This window comes from Passer montanus, unplaced genomic scaffold (assembly GCF_014805655.1).
Source record: "Passer montanus isolate IOZ18808 unplaced genomic scaffold, ASM1480565v1 scaffold13, whole genome shotgun sequence".
Lineage (NCBI taxonomy): Eukaryota > Metazoa > Chordata > Aves > Passeriformes > Passeridae > Passer > Passer montanus.
In genome coordinates this window covers 6041185-6062460 of record NW_024359832.1, presented here as the reverse complement: position 1 = coordinate 6062460, position 21276 = coordinate 6041185, and the positions used below count along the sequence as shown (strand labels likewise).

The window sequence follows — 21276 nt, the reverse complement described above, 5'->3', positions numbered from 1 at the left end:
TTTTTGATCTTTTATCTGCTTAAATAGAAGACATGGAAATGTGATTATGTATTTTATTAAATTTTTTTTCTGTTTTTTTTTTTTTTTTTTTTTTTTAATTTCAGGTCTGCAATTTCTGTTTGGGCTGTTCCAGTTAGGAGAGCTTTTTTTGTGATTTTTAAGCTTGGTGCTGTCAGCCCCATGTGAACAAACCAGAAAGAAAGCACGCCGGGTATTAAAAAACAAAATGCCACGGAAGAGGAAAACTGGTGGGAGTCCTTCTCAGAGGAATGGCAATTCTGACAGAACTGCTGTTGCTGTATCCCAGGGGGACCCAAGCCACTTAGTGGCACAAGCAATGCATTATGTCAATAAGGAAGAGCTCCTCAACAGCATGTCAGAGATGTTTTCTGACCTAGATCCTAGTGTGGTTTATATGGTTCTGTCTGAATGTGATTTTAAAGGTAAATAATATGCAGCTGACATTACAGTTTTGTTTCATGTGCAGATAGCTCTTAACTGGTGCAACTCCAGGAAAGTTGGTGTGGGTGTTGCAATCATATTTGTGGGTTTAACTTTTTATAAGTAGGTGAGTAATAATGTTTTGAAATTTTATAACCATGTAAGATTCTCCAAATTTAACAATGTTCTGTGAGCCTGGTAAATGGAGCAGTGTGCTCCATAAATGGAGGTACTGTTTAAAGTTGATTGTTGTGTGACACAGAGCAGGCAGTGGTGGAGTTGTGAGGAGAATCTAGTTTTTGCAGTTAGTTTCTGTGCCATATCTGCAAGATGCCTAAGCTGTTTCTGCAGGAGGGGTATTTTATGTTCTAGATCACAATTTTTTGATGGTATGCCATACGTGGTCCTGACAGCATTTGCTTTTCCTTAAATACTTGAACTGAGCTTTTGTTTTACATTTATTTTGCATTGTCATCTTGTTGTGTCCACTAAGGATTAGTTTCTGCAGGACAAATTCTGTTTGTCATGTTTAGTTCTCTGCAGCCTTGCTGGAACTAAAAAAAGGAACGACTTTCTTTCCCTACGCTCTCCTGACCTACATACCCAACTCTCCTGGCATACTATTTTCATATTTATGCCCAGTCCCTCCCAATCTTCTGTGGTTTTAAAATTCCTCTGTATGCAAGGTCATTTGCCTATGATAAAAGTACTGCATGAGGTGCAGGGGAATAAGCCATATATAGAGCATTTTAATCAATTTGTATTCATATGATCAGATGTGATTAGCTGAGATTATTGTAAGAATGTGTGCTAAGAAAGCAGATTTTGGCATTTTTTTATATGTATGAAAGATAGGTAGCCATTAAAAGGACTGTTTTTATTACCTAAATTGTGCAGAGTTTATAACTTAAGAACAAATGGGAGACTGCTGTTAAAATTGTTGTTCATTTTAAAATGGAATTTGATGGAATTACTGATTCATGCTTCGAACTCTTAATAAGATTCAACCTTTACCATAATAACAGTTTTATCTAAAGCTTATTGGAGAATGCAGTAAACATGTAGAGTTCATAGCCTTGTACTGTAAACAGTAGTTTAAAAATGGAAAGGTTAACATATTTGAGTGCTAATAAGTTGTTTTCATACAGTAGAGAAGCTGGAAGGATGACAAAGATTTTATTTAATGAGCGCAGACAGACTTAAATGAGCTTAAAGTTTTTGCTAAGCTGTCTTTCAGGAAAACAGAAGCTTGGCTTTAGGGCTCAGATGATGTTTGTGCCTGCTTTTCATTTTGTTCATGTTGATCACTGGCACCCTCTACTCAATTTATGTATTAATGAATTAATGCAGATGCTGGATTTTTCAGGCTGTATTAGATAGGACATTTTAAAGTGGGCCATAGTGAATGTACTTTGCATACTTATATCTCTTTCATCCTTTGTAGAGTTTTTTGTTCATTTTACACTATTTCAGCTGTATGAGATAGATTAAAAATAAGTATCCATTTAAACATCCAGCTCTGATACTTTTCAAGTTGAAATTTGTAATTTTTAGACAGCATTTCCATAGTAATTTTTAAGTTTATTAGGTTGTTGTTTTTCAATATGTCCATATTGAATTCTGCCTTTACTTCTAATGAGAAATAGATCGAGGGAGTTTCAGAAGCTATGTTTAAAAGTGAATTACTGAACTGTCTTTTGATTGTTTCTTTCGTTGTAATAAATGCTTCCTCGAGTAAAAAACTGCCCGTGCATCAGCTTGGGTTGGTTTAGTTGACCATGCTTTATTCTGTTTATCTTACCCAACAGTAGAAAACGCTATGGATCATCTTCTAGAGCTGTCCACCCATGCCACAGGAGTAGCATCTTCAAAAACCTTGGGTTTTGATTTAGCAGCATCATCATTACATCATGTTAATCAGCAAAGATCTATTGCAAATGAAAGAATGGGGGAAGGTACTGCAGCACATAGTTATTCTGGAGCAGCAATAGAAGAGGTCCTGTCACCTGGTGTGCAGCTGACTGGAGAACTGGATTCCCTACTAGAAAATGCCTTTCAGAGTTACAGCTTGAGTGAGGAATTGCCTAATTCTGCAAATGACCAAATAGTACATGAGCACCCTGTGGAACAGGATGGTTTTACCAAATTTCCTGAGTGGGAAAAACCTGATTCGGTTTGCAATGTCCTACCTTTTCCACAGCAAGCAGAGGCAAATAATGAGGTTTTAGAAAACTTCTGCTGTTCTCAGCCACCAGTGAATCAACTGAGCATCCAGACAAGCTCACCATCTACATCAGACAGTTTTGCAGAGATACTGGAAGATTCTGATATGTTGGAAACACATGTTCAGCATGATGTGGCTTCAGAAGTATACAAACTATCAAATGGAGAAATATCATGTGAAAATTCTGATCAGACACAAGATACTGTTTTGGATCAAAGTAGTGTGACTGTTGCTTCTTGTGGGTCCTCCCAAAGGCCTATGGAACTTGGAGTAGCTGTTTCTGGAGATCCTAATTCAAGGCACCTGGAACAACATGAAGATGCAGTGATTGCCTTTAGCAGCTACCAGAGTGCTTCTCTTCCAGAGGCGTATATCCCTCCTGAAACATCCAGTTTCAAACCACAAAAACCTGCAGATACTCAGCAAATTCAGCAGGGTTATAACTTAAATTTTCCTGCACCATCAGGTCAATCTCAACAACACTGGAATCTCATGGCTCCCGTATTTTACCCATCCAGTGGAAGTCACAGCTTTGTAATTCCTGTGGCTGCCAGTCCAGCGCAGTGGAGACCTGTTTCTTACTGTAGAACTTCGGAAAAAGGACTTTTTCTTTCCTCCCCAGTGGTTTCAAATGCCTGGGATGGCAGCTCTTCTCTGAAGGTATGGGGAAATCAAGATAGAAACTCAAAATTGAGCCTCCCGCAAGCACAGCAACCACGTGTTTGTCACATGATGAGAAAAAAGATGCAACTAATAGGTCAAGTACTTGTTCTTCTCAGAGGTGTTCCAGGATCAGGAAAATCATATTTGGCAAGGTAGAACATTTATATTGTGAGCTTCAAAAAAAAAAATTGCTTAATCGTGTACAGGATTTGGCATAGGCAGAGACAGTTTTTTGACATTTGTAAATAGTAATGCGTAAACCCTAATTGCAAGCTACACAGTACATGCAGTGTGATGGATAACAATAATTGCTGAGAGCAGAGCTGCTTGCAGGTCCTTTCCTAGTGGAAATTGAAATAGGAATGATGAGCTTTAACTTCTATCACTGAACAAAGAAGCTTGTCAGCAGAGTATCATTGTTGTAGTGTTAGGTCTGCTGTATTCTTTAAGTCCCAGTTTATTTTGAGTGTTTTCTTGGAATAACACTGATGGAATATGCCAGGTCTTTACAGGCAGAAATTCCCCTTCCACTGTGCGACTTCTGTGGTGTAAGTAGTATATGTGAAGCTTCTTGGGGGGGGGGTGAATTTTTCATTCCTTTTCTTATTCTCTGAAAACCTAGATTGACCCAAGACTCCTTTTGACTGACACCTGAAACATGTGATGCAGTTAAGACAGGATATTTGTCAGTGTGAAAGTATGTCACTACGTGTAGATGGAAGAATACCTCCCTTGATGTTTTGAAATGAGAGACTTGTAGGGAAACTATATCAGCTCTTTCCCTTAGATAATCCTCAGCCTTTGGAAAAAACAAAGGAGGGAAATTAGTATAGATCGTATTTGCTTGGAGGTTGATTTTTTTTTTTCCTCTTACCTACATTTGCTGCTTCCATTCCAAGTAATTTTAGTTTTGTGCAAGAAAAAAAAGTATTTGAGGTAGTAGACATTGGAGCTTGGAGGAGACGGGAAAAAGCTGTTTATTTCTTGATCTTTCACAGGAATTTGCTTGAGGATAATCCAGGTGGAATCATTCTTAGTACTGATGATTACTTTTACAAAGATGGACAATACCATTATGATCCTGATTGCTTAGGGGAAGCACATGAATGGAACAGGAAACGAGGTGAGATATAAATAAGGGATTAGCTTGCTCACTTACAGTTCAGTGCTTGTGTGCTGTTTAAAAATCTGCCTGGCTTGTTACGTGACAAGCATTTATCCCATCATAGAAGTATTTTGTAATATGTGTGGAAAAAGAATATGAGCACAAACTCAGAAGTCATCTGTTCATTGTGTGTATTGCAATTAGAAATGCCACTGTCTTTATCAAGAGTATGTTTTGTGCTCAGATTTTGTCATGGTGTGTTTTTTGGGTAGTCTCCCATTTCTAGAGTTGTTACCTACACCATCTCCCAGAAATATTTCTTCTGAGATGATGCATAATATGTATATGCAGTAAGTAATAAGGATACAAATAATACACAGATAATCTTCCTGCTCTTAGTTATCCTTTTTTTTCCTCTTGTACACAAAATCATTGTCAAATTTAAACAAAATTATAAGAGCAAGGCAGAATAAATTATTTTTCCCCATTTCATAATTGGGTGGGGTTTTTTTGACAGTGACCATAGAAGAATTTTGACTTACCATAGAAGAATTCTTTTTAAGCTTTTACTTGCTAAATTTGAATCATGATCCCTTTTCTGCTGTCAAATTTCTGCTAGTGGAGAAATGAAACAAATGTGGGATTCAGCAAGAACTGTGATTGTTCAGACACATTGTAACATGGCTACAGAAACATGGTGCTGTGTCTCAAAGTTAGTGGTTCTATACATTTCATTAATGTGTACTTAAATTACAATAATTCTTTTGGTTTTTCATATTTTATACAGTTTACAGAGTGGACTAATCTTAAGACTGTTTAAAGCCAAGAATTTTGTATGCAACAAAGAAGTCCACTTTAAGGTGATCATGTAGTTTTTTTTAGTTTAATTTACTGATTGATTAGTCATCTTGATGCATTTTACATCTGCATTTTCATTCCTTGATTATCATACATACATTAATTCAAAAGCTAATGCCATATCTCAGTAGCTTTACATGTGAGGGGGGATTTCTGAAATAAAGGGCCTTGAAACAGATCAAGTTATGGCAAGAGTTCTTTACACAGTGGTTAATCATTATGGATTATCTGCGTAAAAATAGAACAAATTTAGAGAATGAGTATTAATATGTTCACCCTACTGTAATGAAATTAACTGTATTGCATTGTTTTGTACATATGTATTTTTCAGCCAAAGAAGCATTTGAAATGCGACTCTCTCCTATAATAATTGACAACACAAACATACAAGCATGGGAGATGAAGCCTTATGTTGCTTTGGTTAGTATTACAATTTGACCAATGTGAAAAGAGATTATTGTCTAGCATGGCAACAACATGTTTTAAAATGGGCATGTTTTTCACAGTCTAGCTGCTATTCCACAAGGAAGTCTGGAGTAAAAAAGCCAGTGTTGCATGGAGTCATATTGCCCAGTGTCATGTTGTGTTGACGTGACTCAGTGTCATGTGGTATATGAGCATTAACCTGGCCTAGTAACCAAAAGCCAAAGCTAAGTGCTTTGTTCTTGGGGCCAAAAGCAAATGTCGTTGAAGAAACTGGATTTTGTTCCTTTTTTATATGATCAGGAAAATTAGAAGCTGCTTTAAAAATGCAATCAACACTAATGACCAGGTGGTGTGTGAGGTTCTGTAAAACTTGAAAACTCAGTTCCATCCTAAATATAACATAGAGGCAGATGCCAGTTGGAGGCTAGAGTTACCAAAATTTCTAGCTTGCTTGAAGTTATGCAGATTTACTTAATACTTTTCGTTGAAGTGATCCCACCTTTCCACATAATAGTTTTTAAATGGACATCACCACTTTTAGAGTCTAGAGTGTATCTTGCTAGTAATCATTGACCATATTGGTTGGTATTATTATAACAGCATTATTTTATGAAATTGGTTCTGGTTAACTGAAATAATACATTGCAAAAAAGTATTATAATGTAGATCTGGGGTTTCTCCTTGCCTGTTACAGAAACACAGCTGAGAGTGTAGTTCATATAATTGACAGCTTTTGAGTGGATACCTTACATATGCTGCATGTGCTAATGGCTTAATGAACAGTGAGACTTTGACACACATAATTTTTGTTAATAAAATGTTTATTTTATTATCCTTGCATTTATTAGCAACTGTCAGATTAGCAGTTCTTTTGTAAGTTAGGTCTTTCATTTTGCTGTATACTGAAATCAAGATGCAACAAGAGTTCTTGCAGAAGTGCAGTGTTTGGTACAGTGATAAGAATATTTTCTGAGATCAGGAATGGGGAGAGACAGTACAGTACTTGCAGTGTTTCTTCTGATTAGACTTTAGGCTTCTTTTCTGTCATGATGAGACTGAGCTATATAGAAACCATTTACTTGCACCTTGGTCAAGTTTCCCATGTGGCCCCAATAGCTGTGCTAATGTAACTGAATTACTTGTCTTGGAGCTGGTTCGCATCTGGTCAGCTCTGAATGTAAGCTGTGCACTTTCCTCTGTCTTGGAGAGGCTGTGTAGATATGTGCATGCTGTATCTGGAAAGAGATGGTGTTTTGCAGTATTGTCTAAGAGAAGACACATCATGGCACACATTTAATTTTAGGGTAAGACTACATACACATTTTTTTTTAAAAAATCAGTTTATATAAACCAAAGTGCAACACTGAACAAAAATGTTTATTCCAAATGTTTTATTCCATAAGTATCAAAAATACAAAAATCAGCTTTGAAAGAAGCAAGCTATGCATATAGTGTGCTTTGTCATAGACATAAGAAATGGGTGATGTGGCATGTTCTGTTTTATATTATATCTCTTTTATTCAGGCTCAGCAGTTCAAATACAAAGTAATGTTCCGAGAACCAGACACTTGGTGGAAGTTTAAACCAAAAGAACTTGAAAGGTAAGAATGTAAAGGAAAATAACATACTGGACAGTACAAGCTATTATTTTTAAAAAGGTGCCATTTAGTACAATGGCTAATGAAGCTATCTGTCAAAATTTTTGTGATAATAAGTAGCTTTTTTAATGGTATTTTTTGGACTTTTTGGTGTATGTATGTATTATAAGATCTGTCACTTCAATTACATGCAAAAGATACTGTTAGCAGTAGACGCTGTCGTGTTTTCATTATTAGAGTTCTTTGCCTGTAAGGATTAGTGACTGTTCCTTTGGGTCACTGAGGTTGCAAAAATTATATCATGTTTGGGCTGTTTTTGCATCCTGGTCCGTTGCTTTAGTTGAAGTGTTTCTGCTGTCATTGAATTTAGGGCAGTCAGCACCTTGTGGCCTAAGAGGGCCAGACCTCTGTGCATCATCATTGTTGTTTACTTCTTCTTTAGCAGGACCTTCTATTACTTAGGGCTGAAATCAGCAAGACATAAACCCTATGTAAGTGAATAATAAAACATAAGAAAACATAATGAGAAAATTGGCTAGATGCCAGGTTCAAATGTTGTGTGTCCAAAGTGAAGGCTTATGTCCCTCTGGGGAGGGACTACAGCTCTTTGATGTCCTTGTTATGACTTGGATGCTGGGATAGAGTGCACTCTTAGCAAATTCACAGGTGATACGGAACTGAGCAAGAGTAGTTTATTCAGCCTTAAGCACAGATCATTGAAGAAGAATAATTTTGTTGTTTTCAGCTACCTTCTGAAACATTATAAAGACTAAAAAGAATTGTGCAGGGATAGGACAAACCAAACATCATCAAGTTGCAGCTCAAGATTACATAAAAGAGAAAAGCCCAACATTTACTTTAAAGGTGGTTAGGTACTGAAAGAGTTTGCCCGTAGAGTTCATAGGCTTTCAGTTATTTCGGATATTCAAAATCAGACAAAAAGCTCTAGGCAACCTGATCTAGCTGTACTTCCTCTGAGAAGGAGACTGAAGTATGGAACTTCAAGAGGTCCCTTCCAACAGAAGTTATTTTGTGATTTTTGTTATTTTGTGATTGTCATCTGAATTTGCATGTTTAGCTGAACGTTGGCTGTTTTTTAAGTTAGGTAAGGTAGATTACTTTCCTTCTTAAAATAAAAGTTAAACTTTTTCTTCTATTTTTTCAATTTCTCTTTTACTGTCCTTGGCAAGATTCCCTTGTTCTAGGTGGCACTGCAGCAGAACACAGTGCTAATTGGTGCCTAACAGAGTTAGTGAAATTTCTGGCCAAAGGGTGTCTGGAATAATAGGTGAATAGGTTTTCTTCAAGGATCAGTGAGTTCTTTATTTAGCAAAACCAAGGAAAGAAGGCTGAATTCAGAAGTCTTTTGTACACAGTTTAGTATCCTGCATCACTGTCAGGATCTGATATAGTGTGTTTTCTGAAACTTATTTGAGGAAGATGCATTACTAGAGCAGTTTTAGGTTTTAGTATTATGCAAAGCATCCAGCTGCAGTACAGAGACCAGATGGGTGGAGAAGTGGAGCAGCAATCTGTCTTGTGTCCTGTTTGCAACGCCTTAGTGCACTGATATGGACAGAATTGCTTTTTCACAGCTTTTCATCTGGCTCCCTGAATTCTTTGGTTAGTCTTGCTGTAAATTTATTAAATTATTCTCCTTTGTCATTGTAATACAGAAATCTAAAATGGCTTTATTTTTGTTGGTTTTCAATTCATAGGAGAAACATTCATGGTGTATCTAAAGAAAAGATCAAAAGAATGTTGGAACGGTATGAACGCTGCCTTACTGTTAGATCAATATTGGACTCTTCAGTTCCAGACAAATCAGAAGCTGCTGGTTGGAGCGAAGATCCTCAGGAGGAAAGCCAGAGGTTAGATAATCCCTACATAATTTTTTAATTTTTAAGAATTTCAGGATTTTCAGAAATGAGTAGTCAAGTGATCTAGTCAACTTTCCAATGCTTTTGAAAGCCTCCCATTATGGCAGTGTTACTTTTCACAGAAAAAGAAGCCAATCTTGACTGACTTTCTATTATTTCAGAAATGTGTTGTTGGATGTATGCTATAGATACAAAGCACTTAAAATCTAAAAATTGTTTTTTAGAAAATGTTGTCCCAAATAAGAACAAAATACAATTTCCAAGTTCGTATGTTGATGTTAGATTATATCTTGGTGGTAGAAGGTGGATTCTTTGTGCAGTAGTAACAGGTTTTACTTGCTCTTCAGTATACTTGATTTAGACTTGCCTAGGTTTCTGTTGGCTGTATCCAGGACTGTTCTGTAGTTGCCAGTGTGGATTGTGGTAGTGTAGTGCACAGTGTCCTGCTCAGGAATGGCACTCCCCAGTTCAGTGCCCCCACTGAGACTCCCAAACCATGCACTGCTCATTTGCTCCCCCTTCCTCTTCCTGTTCCTGCTCCAGCAGCCACGTGAGGTGGTATAGAATAACCTCTGTGTTCTGGCCAAAACTAGGACACCAAGGAAATCAGATTTGATTTCAGTTATTATTTCACTTGGGTTTTGCATGCGTGATGTATTTGAAATGGTAATTAATGGTGAGGTGGTATAGAATAACCTCTGTGTTCTGGCCAAAACTAGGACACCAAGGATTTGATTTCATTTATTATTTCACTTGGGTTTTGCATGTGTGATGTATTTGAAATGGTAATTAATAGAATGTAGTTGATTGTGAAAAATGGTTTGACAAGAAAAGGCACATTCTCTCCTAGTTAATGTCTAGACTGTCTTTAGGATTAAGCCAACAGGAGAGAGCAACAGTCATTAGATAAAAGTACACATACCAGACTTGCTGATCTGAATGTCTGTCAGCAAAGTGCTTTGATACAAAACTGAATGCTGGAAATGGGATGGGGGGGAGATTGACTCCTGAGTAAGTGTTCTTAGCCCTGTGCTCTAGTAAGAAGGGGATACTTACTAAAGAAAGTTCGTCTTTGCTTAGCTCCTTTTTGTTGAGGAGTGTTGGAGTTACAGCTAGTTATAAATTTGTTTTGCTTTCACTAGAAGTTGAACTAGGTTAAACTCTATAACTGGAGTTAAAAATGTGGACAAATGCTTTAAGGAGGTTTGAAATGGGTTTATATTTCATTGCAATTTGTCTTTCAGAGAGAGAGAGGCACATTCTGAAGCAAAGGAAGAAGAATGTTTTGCTTCTGGGGTGGAGCCTATTGAGTTAGCTGAAGCTGATAAAACTTCTCCCGGTATTTCTCTAACATTAGAAAGTAGTTGTGACCCCGAGCATTTTCATAAAGAGGAAAAAGAAATTGAAAATATCTCAGCGGAACACAATTCTGAGAACAGCACTGTTCAAGATGACTTGGAAATTAATTTGTCAGATTGTGCCAAAAGAGAGCTGTCCTTGGAGAAGAAAGAAGAAAAGGGATTAAAAACAGAAGAAAATACTGAAGCAGAAATGGATGAGGTTGATGTGATTCCAGCTGAAGAGACTGTGAACTTACACACAGGTGGAGCTGAGGAACACAGTGATAACAACAGTCTCAAAGTTCAAACTGCAGTTGAACAATTGGGCAAAATATGTATGGAACCAAAATCAACACAAATGAGTAACACGGTGGAACCAAGCAGTTTGGCTTTTGATGCATCAGAAAAATCAGAACTACTAAACTTTCTGGGTGACTGGCCCATGGAACACACAATGGGACAGAGAGTCAAAAGATCTAGAAGACTAGAAAAATCTACTCTGAAGAGTGATAAGGAAGGTGAAACTCCCAGTCAGCAGCATTCTGAGATAGGCAAAGAGCAAGTGGGCCTGCCTGAGACATGTACTGTTGAGAAAGGACATGAGGACAAAAATCTACCCTGTAGCTGTTACTCTGTTAGTTCAGATAAAGATACACCAGAATTGCAAATGTTAGGATATTGGCCTGTCTCAGCCTCGTTAGAACAGAGACAGCAAAGGTCAAGGAGAATGAGAAAGACGAATTTAAATCCGTGTGATGAAGACAGAAATATTGAAGAGGACACTAATATGAATGATCTTGAAACTGTACATGTGATTCATGGGTCGCCTGTGAACACTGAAGAGCAACCAGATACAAGGAGTTTGCCTGTGCACCAAGATGAAATAGTAGCTAGTGAAACAGTAAGTGAGGAAAAATCCCAGGAAAGTAAGAAAGCAAGGAAACATCACAAATTAGCCCTCACTTTTACAAACAGCAGCTTGCCACATCCCAGAGAAGAGGACCGCTTGTCTAAGCTTAACCTGGCAGAAGAGAAACAGGAAACAAACTCACATAGGCAAAAAAGTAGCCATTCACAGACTGAATCACAGGACTTTGCTCTCCTGTGGAGATTAGAAAAGAAAATGCTTTTTCCTGAGACAACAAAAATATTGCATGGCAGGTTAGATGGCTTCAAACCCAAAGACATAGGTAATGTCTCAGATTCTCAGGAAAAAATACCCTATCGAGTTACATATGATAAAAGTACTTTTGTGGAGGAAAGTGAGCTTATCAATATTGATGAATCTGAAAAACTAGATACACTCTGTAAGCTCTTTGAGTCTGTTTCATTTGAAGCTCTGAAAGATCTGTATGAAAGATGTAACAAAGACATAGACTGGGCCACAGGTCTGCTGTTAGACTCTGATGAGAAGTTACGTAAAGCTGTTGATACTGAAAGCTTTCAGGTAACCGAGGCTGAGCCAGTGGTCACAGACCTTGATTTAAAGGCAAATATAAACTATGATGAGAATCTCAAAGACTGCAAACAAACCCCACAAGTACTTGGGGCTGGTGATACCTTGGAGACTTTAGAAGGCAAGGACTCATCACTCAGCACTGCAGAAAGTAGGGCTGCCAAGACAGAGGTGACAAGTGCTGGTGTTTCTGACTTGTTCACTGCTACCTCATTGGATAATTCAGTGGAACTGAAAAATTCTGTGGATTCAGGCCCTAGAACTAACACAAGCAACTCAGCAGCAGGTGTCATTGAGCTGTCTGTTTCAGGAAAGCAGAAGGGAGGGAGTGAGAGTCCTCTTGAAGAAACTGTAAATAAGCCATCACTTTTACAACTTGATGCAGGTTTGCCTCATGATCCTAACACAACTTCTACCAATTTGAAATCTGAATTAAACAATGAAAGTGACAGTAAGCCTTCAGAAAGCAATGCTGAAAATTCCCAAGGGACTGGTTTGTCACTGGAAATAGATCGTGCATCTCTTGTTGGTCCTTGGAGCAATAAAGAACTGGAGATGGATAAAGAAACTTGCGAGAATTCCAAGGAGATATGTGGTAAAGAAGAAATTGACACTCCAAGCTGGGCTGCAGCTAAAGCCAAGAGACAAAGCCCTCTACCAGCATCACATGCAGCCTTCAGTATAGATTGCCTAGAACTAACATTGCCTCCTGAACTGGCACTCCAGCTGAAAGAGATATTTGGACCTGTTGGCATTGATGCAGGTATGATATAATTATATACATGTTTTTATGAAAAAAAATATTTTAGTAGGAAACCTTTCTTTCTTTGTCTGTGCTTTTTTCCCCTTCATGCTTGATTTTTAGGGAATAGATTCCTGTAATTCTTCGTGATACTGGTGGTTGATGTTGTTAATGTAGAAATGAAACTGAACTAAGCATGGCATAAAATACAAGTGCAGTAGTGCTACCTTCTGCCTTTGTCTTTTTGTACATGCATATACTTCAAAGTAAAAGGAAAATACATTGGCTTATTTGCATTCTGTGCAACAGGCCTTTGAGCTTATATTCAAACTCTGAAGAGATATTCAGATGATAAGGAATATGCAAATTGTGGCTGATTAGGAAAGAAGGGAAAAAAACCTTTTGGCATCAGTTAAGTTGGGGAACAAGAAGATGGATGGTTAAGGAAGATGAAGTGTGGCTGTGTACTTAAAAGATGACAACAGACCTGTCTGCTGGCAGATTATGGTTAAGGAAGCCATAAACAGATTGAACATGCATCTCAAAAGTTAGAGTGATAGAAAAAGTAGAAAAGAAAATAGGAGGAATGTACAGCTTGATGTTTTTCTCTCTTTTTTCCCCACACTTTTTCTCTTTTTTTCTTGTTTCCATCCTTCATCCTGAAGATTGCTTTATGTGAAACCCTGGATACCTGATTTGTTGGTGGGTTTGACTGCTGGCCTCTTTGCCTTGCATGAGTACCTCCTTAAAAAAAAAGAAGTTTGTTCTTTATAGCAGAAAAGTGTTTTATTGTGCCTGAAGTATGCCCAGAATTTTCATTTGACGCATACATACTTGTTGCGTTTTTTATTTTTGAAAGGGTGAGAAATACCCTTTTAGGAAAAAGAGCTTTTGTTATGATGCCATGATAATTTCTGCTGTTTCCTTTAGAGTTTGGGGGGATGCTTGGAGTTTGTTTCTCTGAGTTTGTGTTGGAAAGGAGGGATGTGACTGCTGTTGGGCTGTGGTGGGTGTGTTGTACAGAAAAGCAGTTGCCATGTGGATTGCAGTGGAACAGGGAATCACAGTTTAGTGGATGAAGCTGTTGTTTACAATTAACAATGGCTTTGTAAAGGAAGGGTCTGCTAGAAAAACTGAAAAGAGGAAGAAAAATATTGTTGTCCAGCTAGTCATATTTCAACAATATGTTGTTAATGTTGTTTCTTTCCTACCCTTTTAGAGTGTTTAACACCTGAAAACAATTTCTGTGGAATGCATTTTTTTGTTCAGAAGTTTTTTCAGGCATTACCAGTTTATGTAGATTCTCTAAAGTTAAAATTCATAAGTCTAGGATACTGTACCTTAAGTGCTTACTTAAGTTTTTATAGAATGCTTTAAATGAATATATTCTCTTTGTTTCCCCCAGGATCACTAACTGTTGAGGATTGTGTGGTTCATATTGATCTGAATTTGGCAAAAGTGATTCATGAAAAATGGAAAGAATCTATTCTGGTCAGTAGATTTCTTGCTTATGATACATTGTGGCATGCCTGTATTTTTTCAGACCATTTGTCTGCATATGTCTTGGTCTAAAGGTGTTATCTTTGCAAGAACAGTGATAAAATGCAATAGTAGTTTGTAAAATGTGTGGAGTGTATCAGTATGTCATAATCATTGGAGCTACTGAAAGATGTTTTAAGGATGTCATGAATGCCTCATTGTGAAAACAAGATTCTTAAAAAAGAAGGATGATAGTGCACAATTTCACTACGGGACTGATGAAAAATTCCACTGGCCAAAAATCCTTATCCTTTTTTGACCTGTAAAAACAATTCTTTTATTAATTATTCTCTATACAAAACATCTCCATGTGCAATAATTGAGATAAGCTCTCTAACCTGTGTTCCTTTACAGCTCTGTGAAACTTGGAATGCCTTTTGGCAAAATTTTTGTTTTGTTTATATAATTAAGGCTGTAGAGTCTTAGCAGTGGGGCATGGTTCTATGGTTTGATGTGTTTTTAGAAAGATAATTCTATCTTACAAATTTCACTTCAGAATTATTTTTCCTGAATCTATTTCTTTTAAAAATACTGAATCTTTGAGGATTATTGTGACACCTTATTTTGAAACTGCTTTAATTAGAAGCTAATACTTGCAAAGTTTTCCTGCAAAATTAATAACTTATAACATTCATGATTTTACTGTTTTTATTTAGAAGCGTCAGAGGAGAGATGAATCATGTAAGTTGTCTGCAGAAGGTATGTCATGTATTTCTTTTCATTGTAAAAATTCTTAATGTTCATTATAAAGGTATTTAATTATTTGAAAATTAAGGTTGCAAATACTCCATTCGTTGAAAAATGATGACTTTATTAGGCTAAATTTCATTGCCTTTGGATCCATTTACCAGCCTCTTGTTATGGTATGGGGGAGGGGAGAGGAGTTAATTATAAGCAGAAGCACTAGTTCCAGATAAAGCCTATAATTTTGTGTCGTTCAGAACACTTTGAGAAGCTCTGGTTGAAGCAGACAGCTGGTTGGTAGGAATTCTCTGTGGCAAGAAAAGGAACAGCCAGAGAATTACTATCAGAGTAAGATTTCTGCAGGTGAGGAAAGGAGGTCAGGAATACAGCACAGCCATGTTGTCTGTCAGAGGTGTTTTTAGCAGGAAGATGGATGCCTTGTTCAAAAAGTGTTAATATCTCTTGCAATCCAGTTTTCATTCTGCTCCCAGAAGAAATGTCCCTCTATGGCAGAACCCCACTGCAGACTTGGACTGCAATGTGGGTGCAAACTAGTGACCAAACAATGCTGTTGCCATTAACTTGTAGAAGTAGAAAACCAGATTGTTAAGCGTCTGTCCTTAAGTTGTAGAAGAAAGGCAGGTAAACATACTAGTCAGTAATTCTTTTATAAAAGCAAACAACTCCCCACTTAATGTATGTGCAAGGTGATTTGCAGCTGTGAGATACATCTTAGCACTTGAAAATTTGGTGAGGAAGTCTGATGGTTTTCTTTTGTGTCACAAAATAAATAATGATCAGACAGTCTTTGGAAAATGGAAGTGAAGAAGGTGAAAGCAATGTATTGGTTTCTATTTTAGCATTAATAGTCTTGTTTTAACAAAACTCAAACTGTATAGGTTGAAAAACTTGTCAATTATTTTGGCATTGCATGTATATATAACCTAATAAGTGTTTTGTCACCCTACTTTTACTGCTTTTGAATGTCCTACAGTGTTTCAGCAGATAGATGCAGATGACTCAGAAGTGCTGTTATCTCAGAATGAAGACAACAAAATACAGAAGAAAAAATCGAGCTCAGCTGTAGACACATCTAATGATATACAGACAAAAACCCCAGCAACATCAGACGTTTTTCCATTTATGGATCACTGGAATGCTCAGATTCAGAAAGTTTCTCTCAGGCAAATAATTTCTGAAGAAATAGCGATGCAGGAGAGAGAGGACCTGGTATGGATAGCACCATTTTTTTAATGTGGTTTGGATTCATTACTGTTAGTGAAATAGAGTATGTCTTATTTGGTGACTCATCCCTGTGCTGCTGATTACAGCTTGAATTTGTGAGACAAATGCATGCCAGTTAGTATTTTTGATAACTGTGATACAGGAGTTTGCTTGAGGAAGATGGTTCTGTTTGAAAAATACAGTCTTATTTAGAATATAATATTTTGGTTGTTTCACAAACAGATCATGTTGCATGTCACTATCCAGGTTAGCATTTGTGTTTGCTTGAATTGTTTTTTTGGTTGCTCAGCTAAAACCAAAGATCAGTGTGATCTTCCATGTTTTTTATTGTGACAGCAATATGAAAAAAAGTTCTTAGTTGGTTCCATGCCTTGTTTAGAAGTGTACTGAATTAGTTGTAAAGATGTAAACATTACTAACAGATGAGACATTAAAATAAGTACTTGAGGTTAATCTTCAACAAGTTTCTGTACCCATTTCTAAAGTAACTCTTTAATAGACTTCTACTAGTTCTTTGTTTTCCACACAGAATTCCTGTACCCTGCCTGTTTGGCTTGTGCCTGATACTGCCCTCTACTGCCCCACTGGTGTTCAGAACAGGCGTTCTTATTTGTAATAGTCTCTGATAAGCAGCTGTCCTAAAGTATAGGAGCTCTCAACTGGTGTAGAAAGTTGTGTGAATTACCCTGTACTTGGAAAATGGCTTGTGGATTCTTTCTTTGAACTGCATGTATGTACCCTACTGATAACAGCTAGTGTCATGTCCACAGCTTTACTTTCAGTTTGAATTCATGGAGCTTGGCCTTATTTTGACCACTTTTTTCCTTTTTTGAAAAAAAATCTGATTATTGGAACAATCAGTCCAGTTGATTCTAGGCTATAATTATGTCATCTTCTCAGATGACTTCACAAGTAGGAATATTTATTACAGACATCTTCAGATACATCAAACAAATATTGTTTATGCTGCTCAATAATAAAGTGTTGTTTCAACCCCAGGCCCTCAGTACAGAGAAAAGAGGTGGACTTTGCACAAGTTTAGCACTGGACTGAGTGGACTGGCAGGGAATAAATTCCAAAACCTAAATCCCTCCTAAAAATCCTCATTTTACTTTGTCCAAATTGTGAGTGAGCTCCAGCTGCATTACTTCAAAAGACTGCAGAGTTACTGCAGTGGTGTATGATACAACTCACCTGTCCTTACTTTATGCTGATCAGTGTGGCAGGCTGATATGGCACATTGTCATTGCTGTGGGTGCATACCAACTGAGTAGATACTTTTTAAATCATAACAAATAATGGCAAAGTTGGATTGGCTCCACCTTTACTTAATTCTTTCTAATTAAGAACTGGTAATTTATTTCTTCTGTCTTCTGGGTAGAATCGTGTTCCTTCTACAGCTAGAAAAGACTGTGCTGCTAAACTGAAGGAGAAGCAACTTTTTGAGATGTTTCCAACTATTAATCAAAATTTCTTAATGGATGTCTTCAGGGACAACAAGTAAGAAATCCTTTTACTTCTTTGTAGAAATGGTACTCACTTGCAGTCATAAATATTGAGAGTTTAGATACTGCTAAAGAATGGCTTTTTCCAAAGTTGCACTTTCTGCTAATCTAAATAAAAGCTAGCTAGTCTTAAAGGCAGAAAGGGTATAAAAACTCTCAGTTTAGACACATTTCTTTTTAGGGCAGTATAGACAGTTTCTTTCACTGGGAGAAGAATGTCTCTTGCTATTGACCACTGCCTGACTATCAGTGGAACTGCATATTTTCTCAAGAGCTGGGGTTTAAATCTAGTGGGAGAAATTAGTGGGTGTGGTAATAGTAGGATTGCAGGAAATGGCATCTGCCCAAGGGGAAAACACAACCATCACCTGGTGTTACTTGTGACTACTTTCCTGGTTACTACATCTGCTCTGAGGGAATGAGCCATCTCTCTGTGCCTTCCTGCTGACATTCTCTTTCTCTCTTCTACATTATGTTTCTGGGATATTTGTCTACCTTCTTAAATCCAAGTTTCTGAGAAGTAAATTATTTTTTCAAGAGAAACATATTTTTTCATCCTTGGCCATTTGAATGTCTGTCTCTACATATGGGTTTGCATACCTACTTGTCAGTCATGCTGCTTGTCCAGGTTGTTATAAAAATCTTTCCTGTTTAGAATATATCCTTCATCCATTTTTATAATTCAAACATTTCACCATCTCATTTTTCACATTCAAAATTGTCCTCATAGTGTTGCCTTTCCTAAAATCTGTCTTTACTTTTGATCAGTCTGTTCTTGTTAGCTTACTAAAGAGCAAGAATAAAGAAGAAAAAGGGCTTATTAGAAAGCTGTTGGCAACTGATGACTTACTTAATTAAATTTGATAGCAAAGTTTGACTAAAAATACAAGGATTTTCCCTCATTAGGGTTTCAGAAAACTGAGCTAGTATTAAATTAGTTTGAGCTATCTAACCCTGACCAGAGAAGATTTAAGATGAACTACCTTACTCAGCCCAAAGAGCAGCATTTATTAATATCTCTTTGATTAAGGTAGGATGCAATTTATTTCAGTTCTGTCATTTTCCTTTTAATGTTCAAGTGCCCCTCAGTCATGTTTCAAGTCGACCAAGACTGCATCTGTGTGGATGCCAGTAATGCCCTACAAGGAATCTGCAAGCCTTTCTTTAATAAGCTGGAATATTCCATTCCAATGTTTATTTTCATTGTAATCTAGTTCTGTAACAATATCAGTGTTTGTTATAATGCATTTAGATAAATACAACAGCTATTAATATATATTTATAAAGTCACAGATTTTATTAATCATTTTCAGCTACTCTTTAGAACAAACTGAACAGTTTCTGAACTGTGTTCTGGAGGCAGATCCTGTACAAACAGTTATAGCTCAAGAAACTGCTCAGCAAAATGAAGTTGTTTCTTCCTACAGTGCTGCAAAGAACCGTGAGAAGAAGGTATTTATATATTTCTTAACCATAGTTACAAACAGCCAAAACTATGCTAATGAAAACACCCCACAATGCACCCCTAACTTCAACAATGCAAATTCCTACAGGCAAAAAAAAGCAAGGAAGAGGATGATTCTTTATGTGAAATGTTTCAAGACTTTGAGTATCCACAGTATGAGGATTTAAGAGCAGAAGCTTTTTGTCACCAGCAAAAGAGACAGGAATGTTTGAAGAAGGCTGGAGAGGCCTATCGCATGGGTATGAAGCCTGTGGCGGCATTTTATGCACATCAGGTAAACAAAGATCTTGTGCTTTTTGTCTGAACTTAGGCAGGTATTTAAACCCTGAGTTGGAAGTGATAAGGAAAACATCATGTCTGCTAGAGTTGATGAATTTGGTCACTGTTCCCTGTGTGTTATATTGACAATCACAAGTAAATTTGCTTCCACTAGTAATGATACTGGCACAGGAAGCTAACATAACCAAATCTGATGTGAGACCTCATGAAAGGTGATATCTAGTGCTTAGTCACACATGCTCCTTTGTCTTAGATCTCTCTCACATCATATCACATCCTTGTAAACACCAGGATTTGTGTCCAAGTGGTCTGGCTAGGTTCACTGGAGTGTGACATGGACTGCAACAAACAAAATTTTTTGAATCCTCTGTATATGTTGGTGCTGAACTGTTCTTAGACACATCTTCTGTACTTTATAAGAGTCAGACAGGTGTTAAGATGTCATCTTTTGCCACAGAATCTTGTTTGCTTCATCCTCCATAAATCTTGGGCAAGATTGCTGCCTGCTGTCTTCGCTTCCTCATTCTGACTATCTTTATGGCTACAGTCTGTCTTGGGTTGAGATGAATGAGGTGTGTATGTCATGCTTTTCACGATGCATCTGGTTATGGACTGTAGATCTGCTGCTGATCAGTCTTGCATGCTGTGGCCTTGGGCACAAGCTCTTTGGTCTTGATTCAGGCACATTTCGTAGTATGTACCAGTTTGAGTACTGCTGATCAGCGCTGTTGATCATACTCTTGGTTTTAAGTCTCATCTTTTCTTGTAACCAAAGTTCCTCTACACTGACTTCTTGGTGCCTTCACAGGAGACCCCTCCCTTGACATCACCCTTAAAAAATATGTTATAAAGATCTTCAAAGGCTGTAATTTTCCCCTGATCTAATAGTATATAAAAATTTGGTAAGAATTCACATTATAGAAGCATTTAAATCTAAACTTTGGATTGTATTATGACAGAACAAAAATGTAATAATAAATCACTTGAATTTGTTTATTCAGAAAGCTTTCATGCAAGTGGTATAACTCTAAATGTTTAGATTGTTACTGTGCATGTAGGAAGTACAGATTAGTATAATGAACTTTTTATGGTTTTGATGTGTTATACCCTATTTCATATATTCTTGAAGTTTTGAGACAAAGACATACAGGATTTTAAATAGAAATGTAATTTCAAAGTACTGTCTTACTTTTGTTCTTATCCAAAATAACAAATACAATCTATTGTAAATCTATTGAAATTTATTTATTATATACTTTCCTTTAGGTAATAAAAAGGCAAACTAAGCTGCCTTTATTAATAAAAAAATACTTTCTGCTTGGTGGCCTTTGTCTTGGGAATCCTTTGCTAGTGGGTTACAGAGCTGCTGTCTTGGGTCTGACACTAACACACTTCAGGTGACTCATTTTAAGAAAGTGTAAGACAGATTTTCACTTTTGTTCTCTTGAGCCTTTGTCAGTCCAATACCTGGAGGTCCTTCCATTCCTTTTTAGACTGTGCCTTATAGGTCTTCAAGGACATAATTTGTTGCTTTGATCTCTCAGATATTACCATTGCAAGGTTCATGGGAAGGAGTTGGTACTTGTTCACTCTGTAGTAAGGTGACTAACTGTACTGCTCCTTGCCCTCATTCCAGAAGAGACTTACTGACCTTGTCAGTCATAGAAGATGTCAAAACGTATTAGGAGAGATGATAGACTTGATAATGATGATGATGATTATTATTATTATTATTATTGCTTACCCTTGGCTTGTCTGAAATTTTGGGAATGCATTTTGCAGAATTAACCTCAAATACAATAGTCAGCAGTCTTTTCCTAATCTGT

The 21276-nt window shown here is 37.1% G+C and overlaps 1 protein-coding gene across 4 annotated transcripts in view; it reads left to right on the top strand.

Moving 5' to 3' along the window:
• Positions 1-21276, top strand: part of N4BP2 (NEDD4 binding protein 2) — a 32769-nt gene that overhangs the window by 7407 nt on the left and 4086 nt on the right. For 3 of the 4 annotated variants that reach the window (XM_039698784.1, XM_039698785.1, XM_039698786.1), the window contains 13 exons: positions 105-443; positions 2250-3480; positions 4327-4451; positions 5623-5711; positions 7242-7318; positions 9034-9186; positions 10440-12754; positions 14139-14224; positions 14929-14971; positions 15951-16186; positions 17583-17701; positions 19020-19158; positions 19260-19445. In XM_039698784.1, the coding sequence (XP_039554718.1) occupies positions 227-443; positions 2250-3480; positions 4327-4451; positions 5623-5711; positions 7242-7318; positions 9034-9186; positions 10440-12754; positions 14139-14224; positions 14929-14971; positions 15951-16186; positions 17583-17701; positions 19020-19158; positions 19260-19445 (5016 nt within the window). In that variant the 5' untranslated portion in view covers positions 105-226. The remainder of the gene's footprint in view (positions 1-104; positions 444-2249; positions 3481-4326; positions 4452-5622; positions 5712-7241; positions 7319-9033; positions 9187-10439; positions 12755-14138; positions 14225-14928; positions 14972-15950; positions 16187-17582; positions 17702-19019; positions 19159-19259; positions 19446-21276) is intronic. The other variant, XM_039698787.1, reaches the window with a different exon arrangement.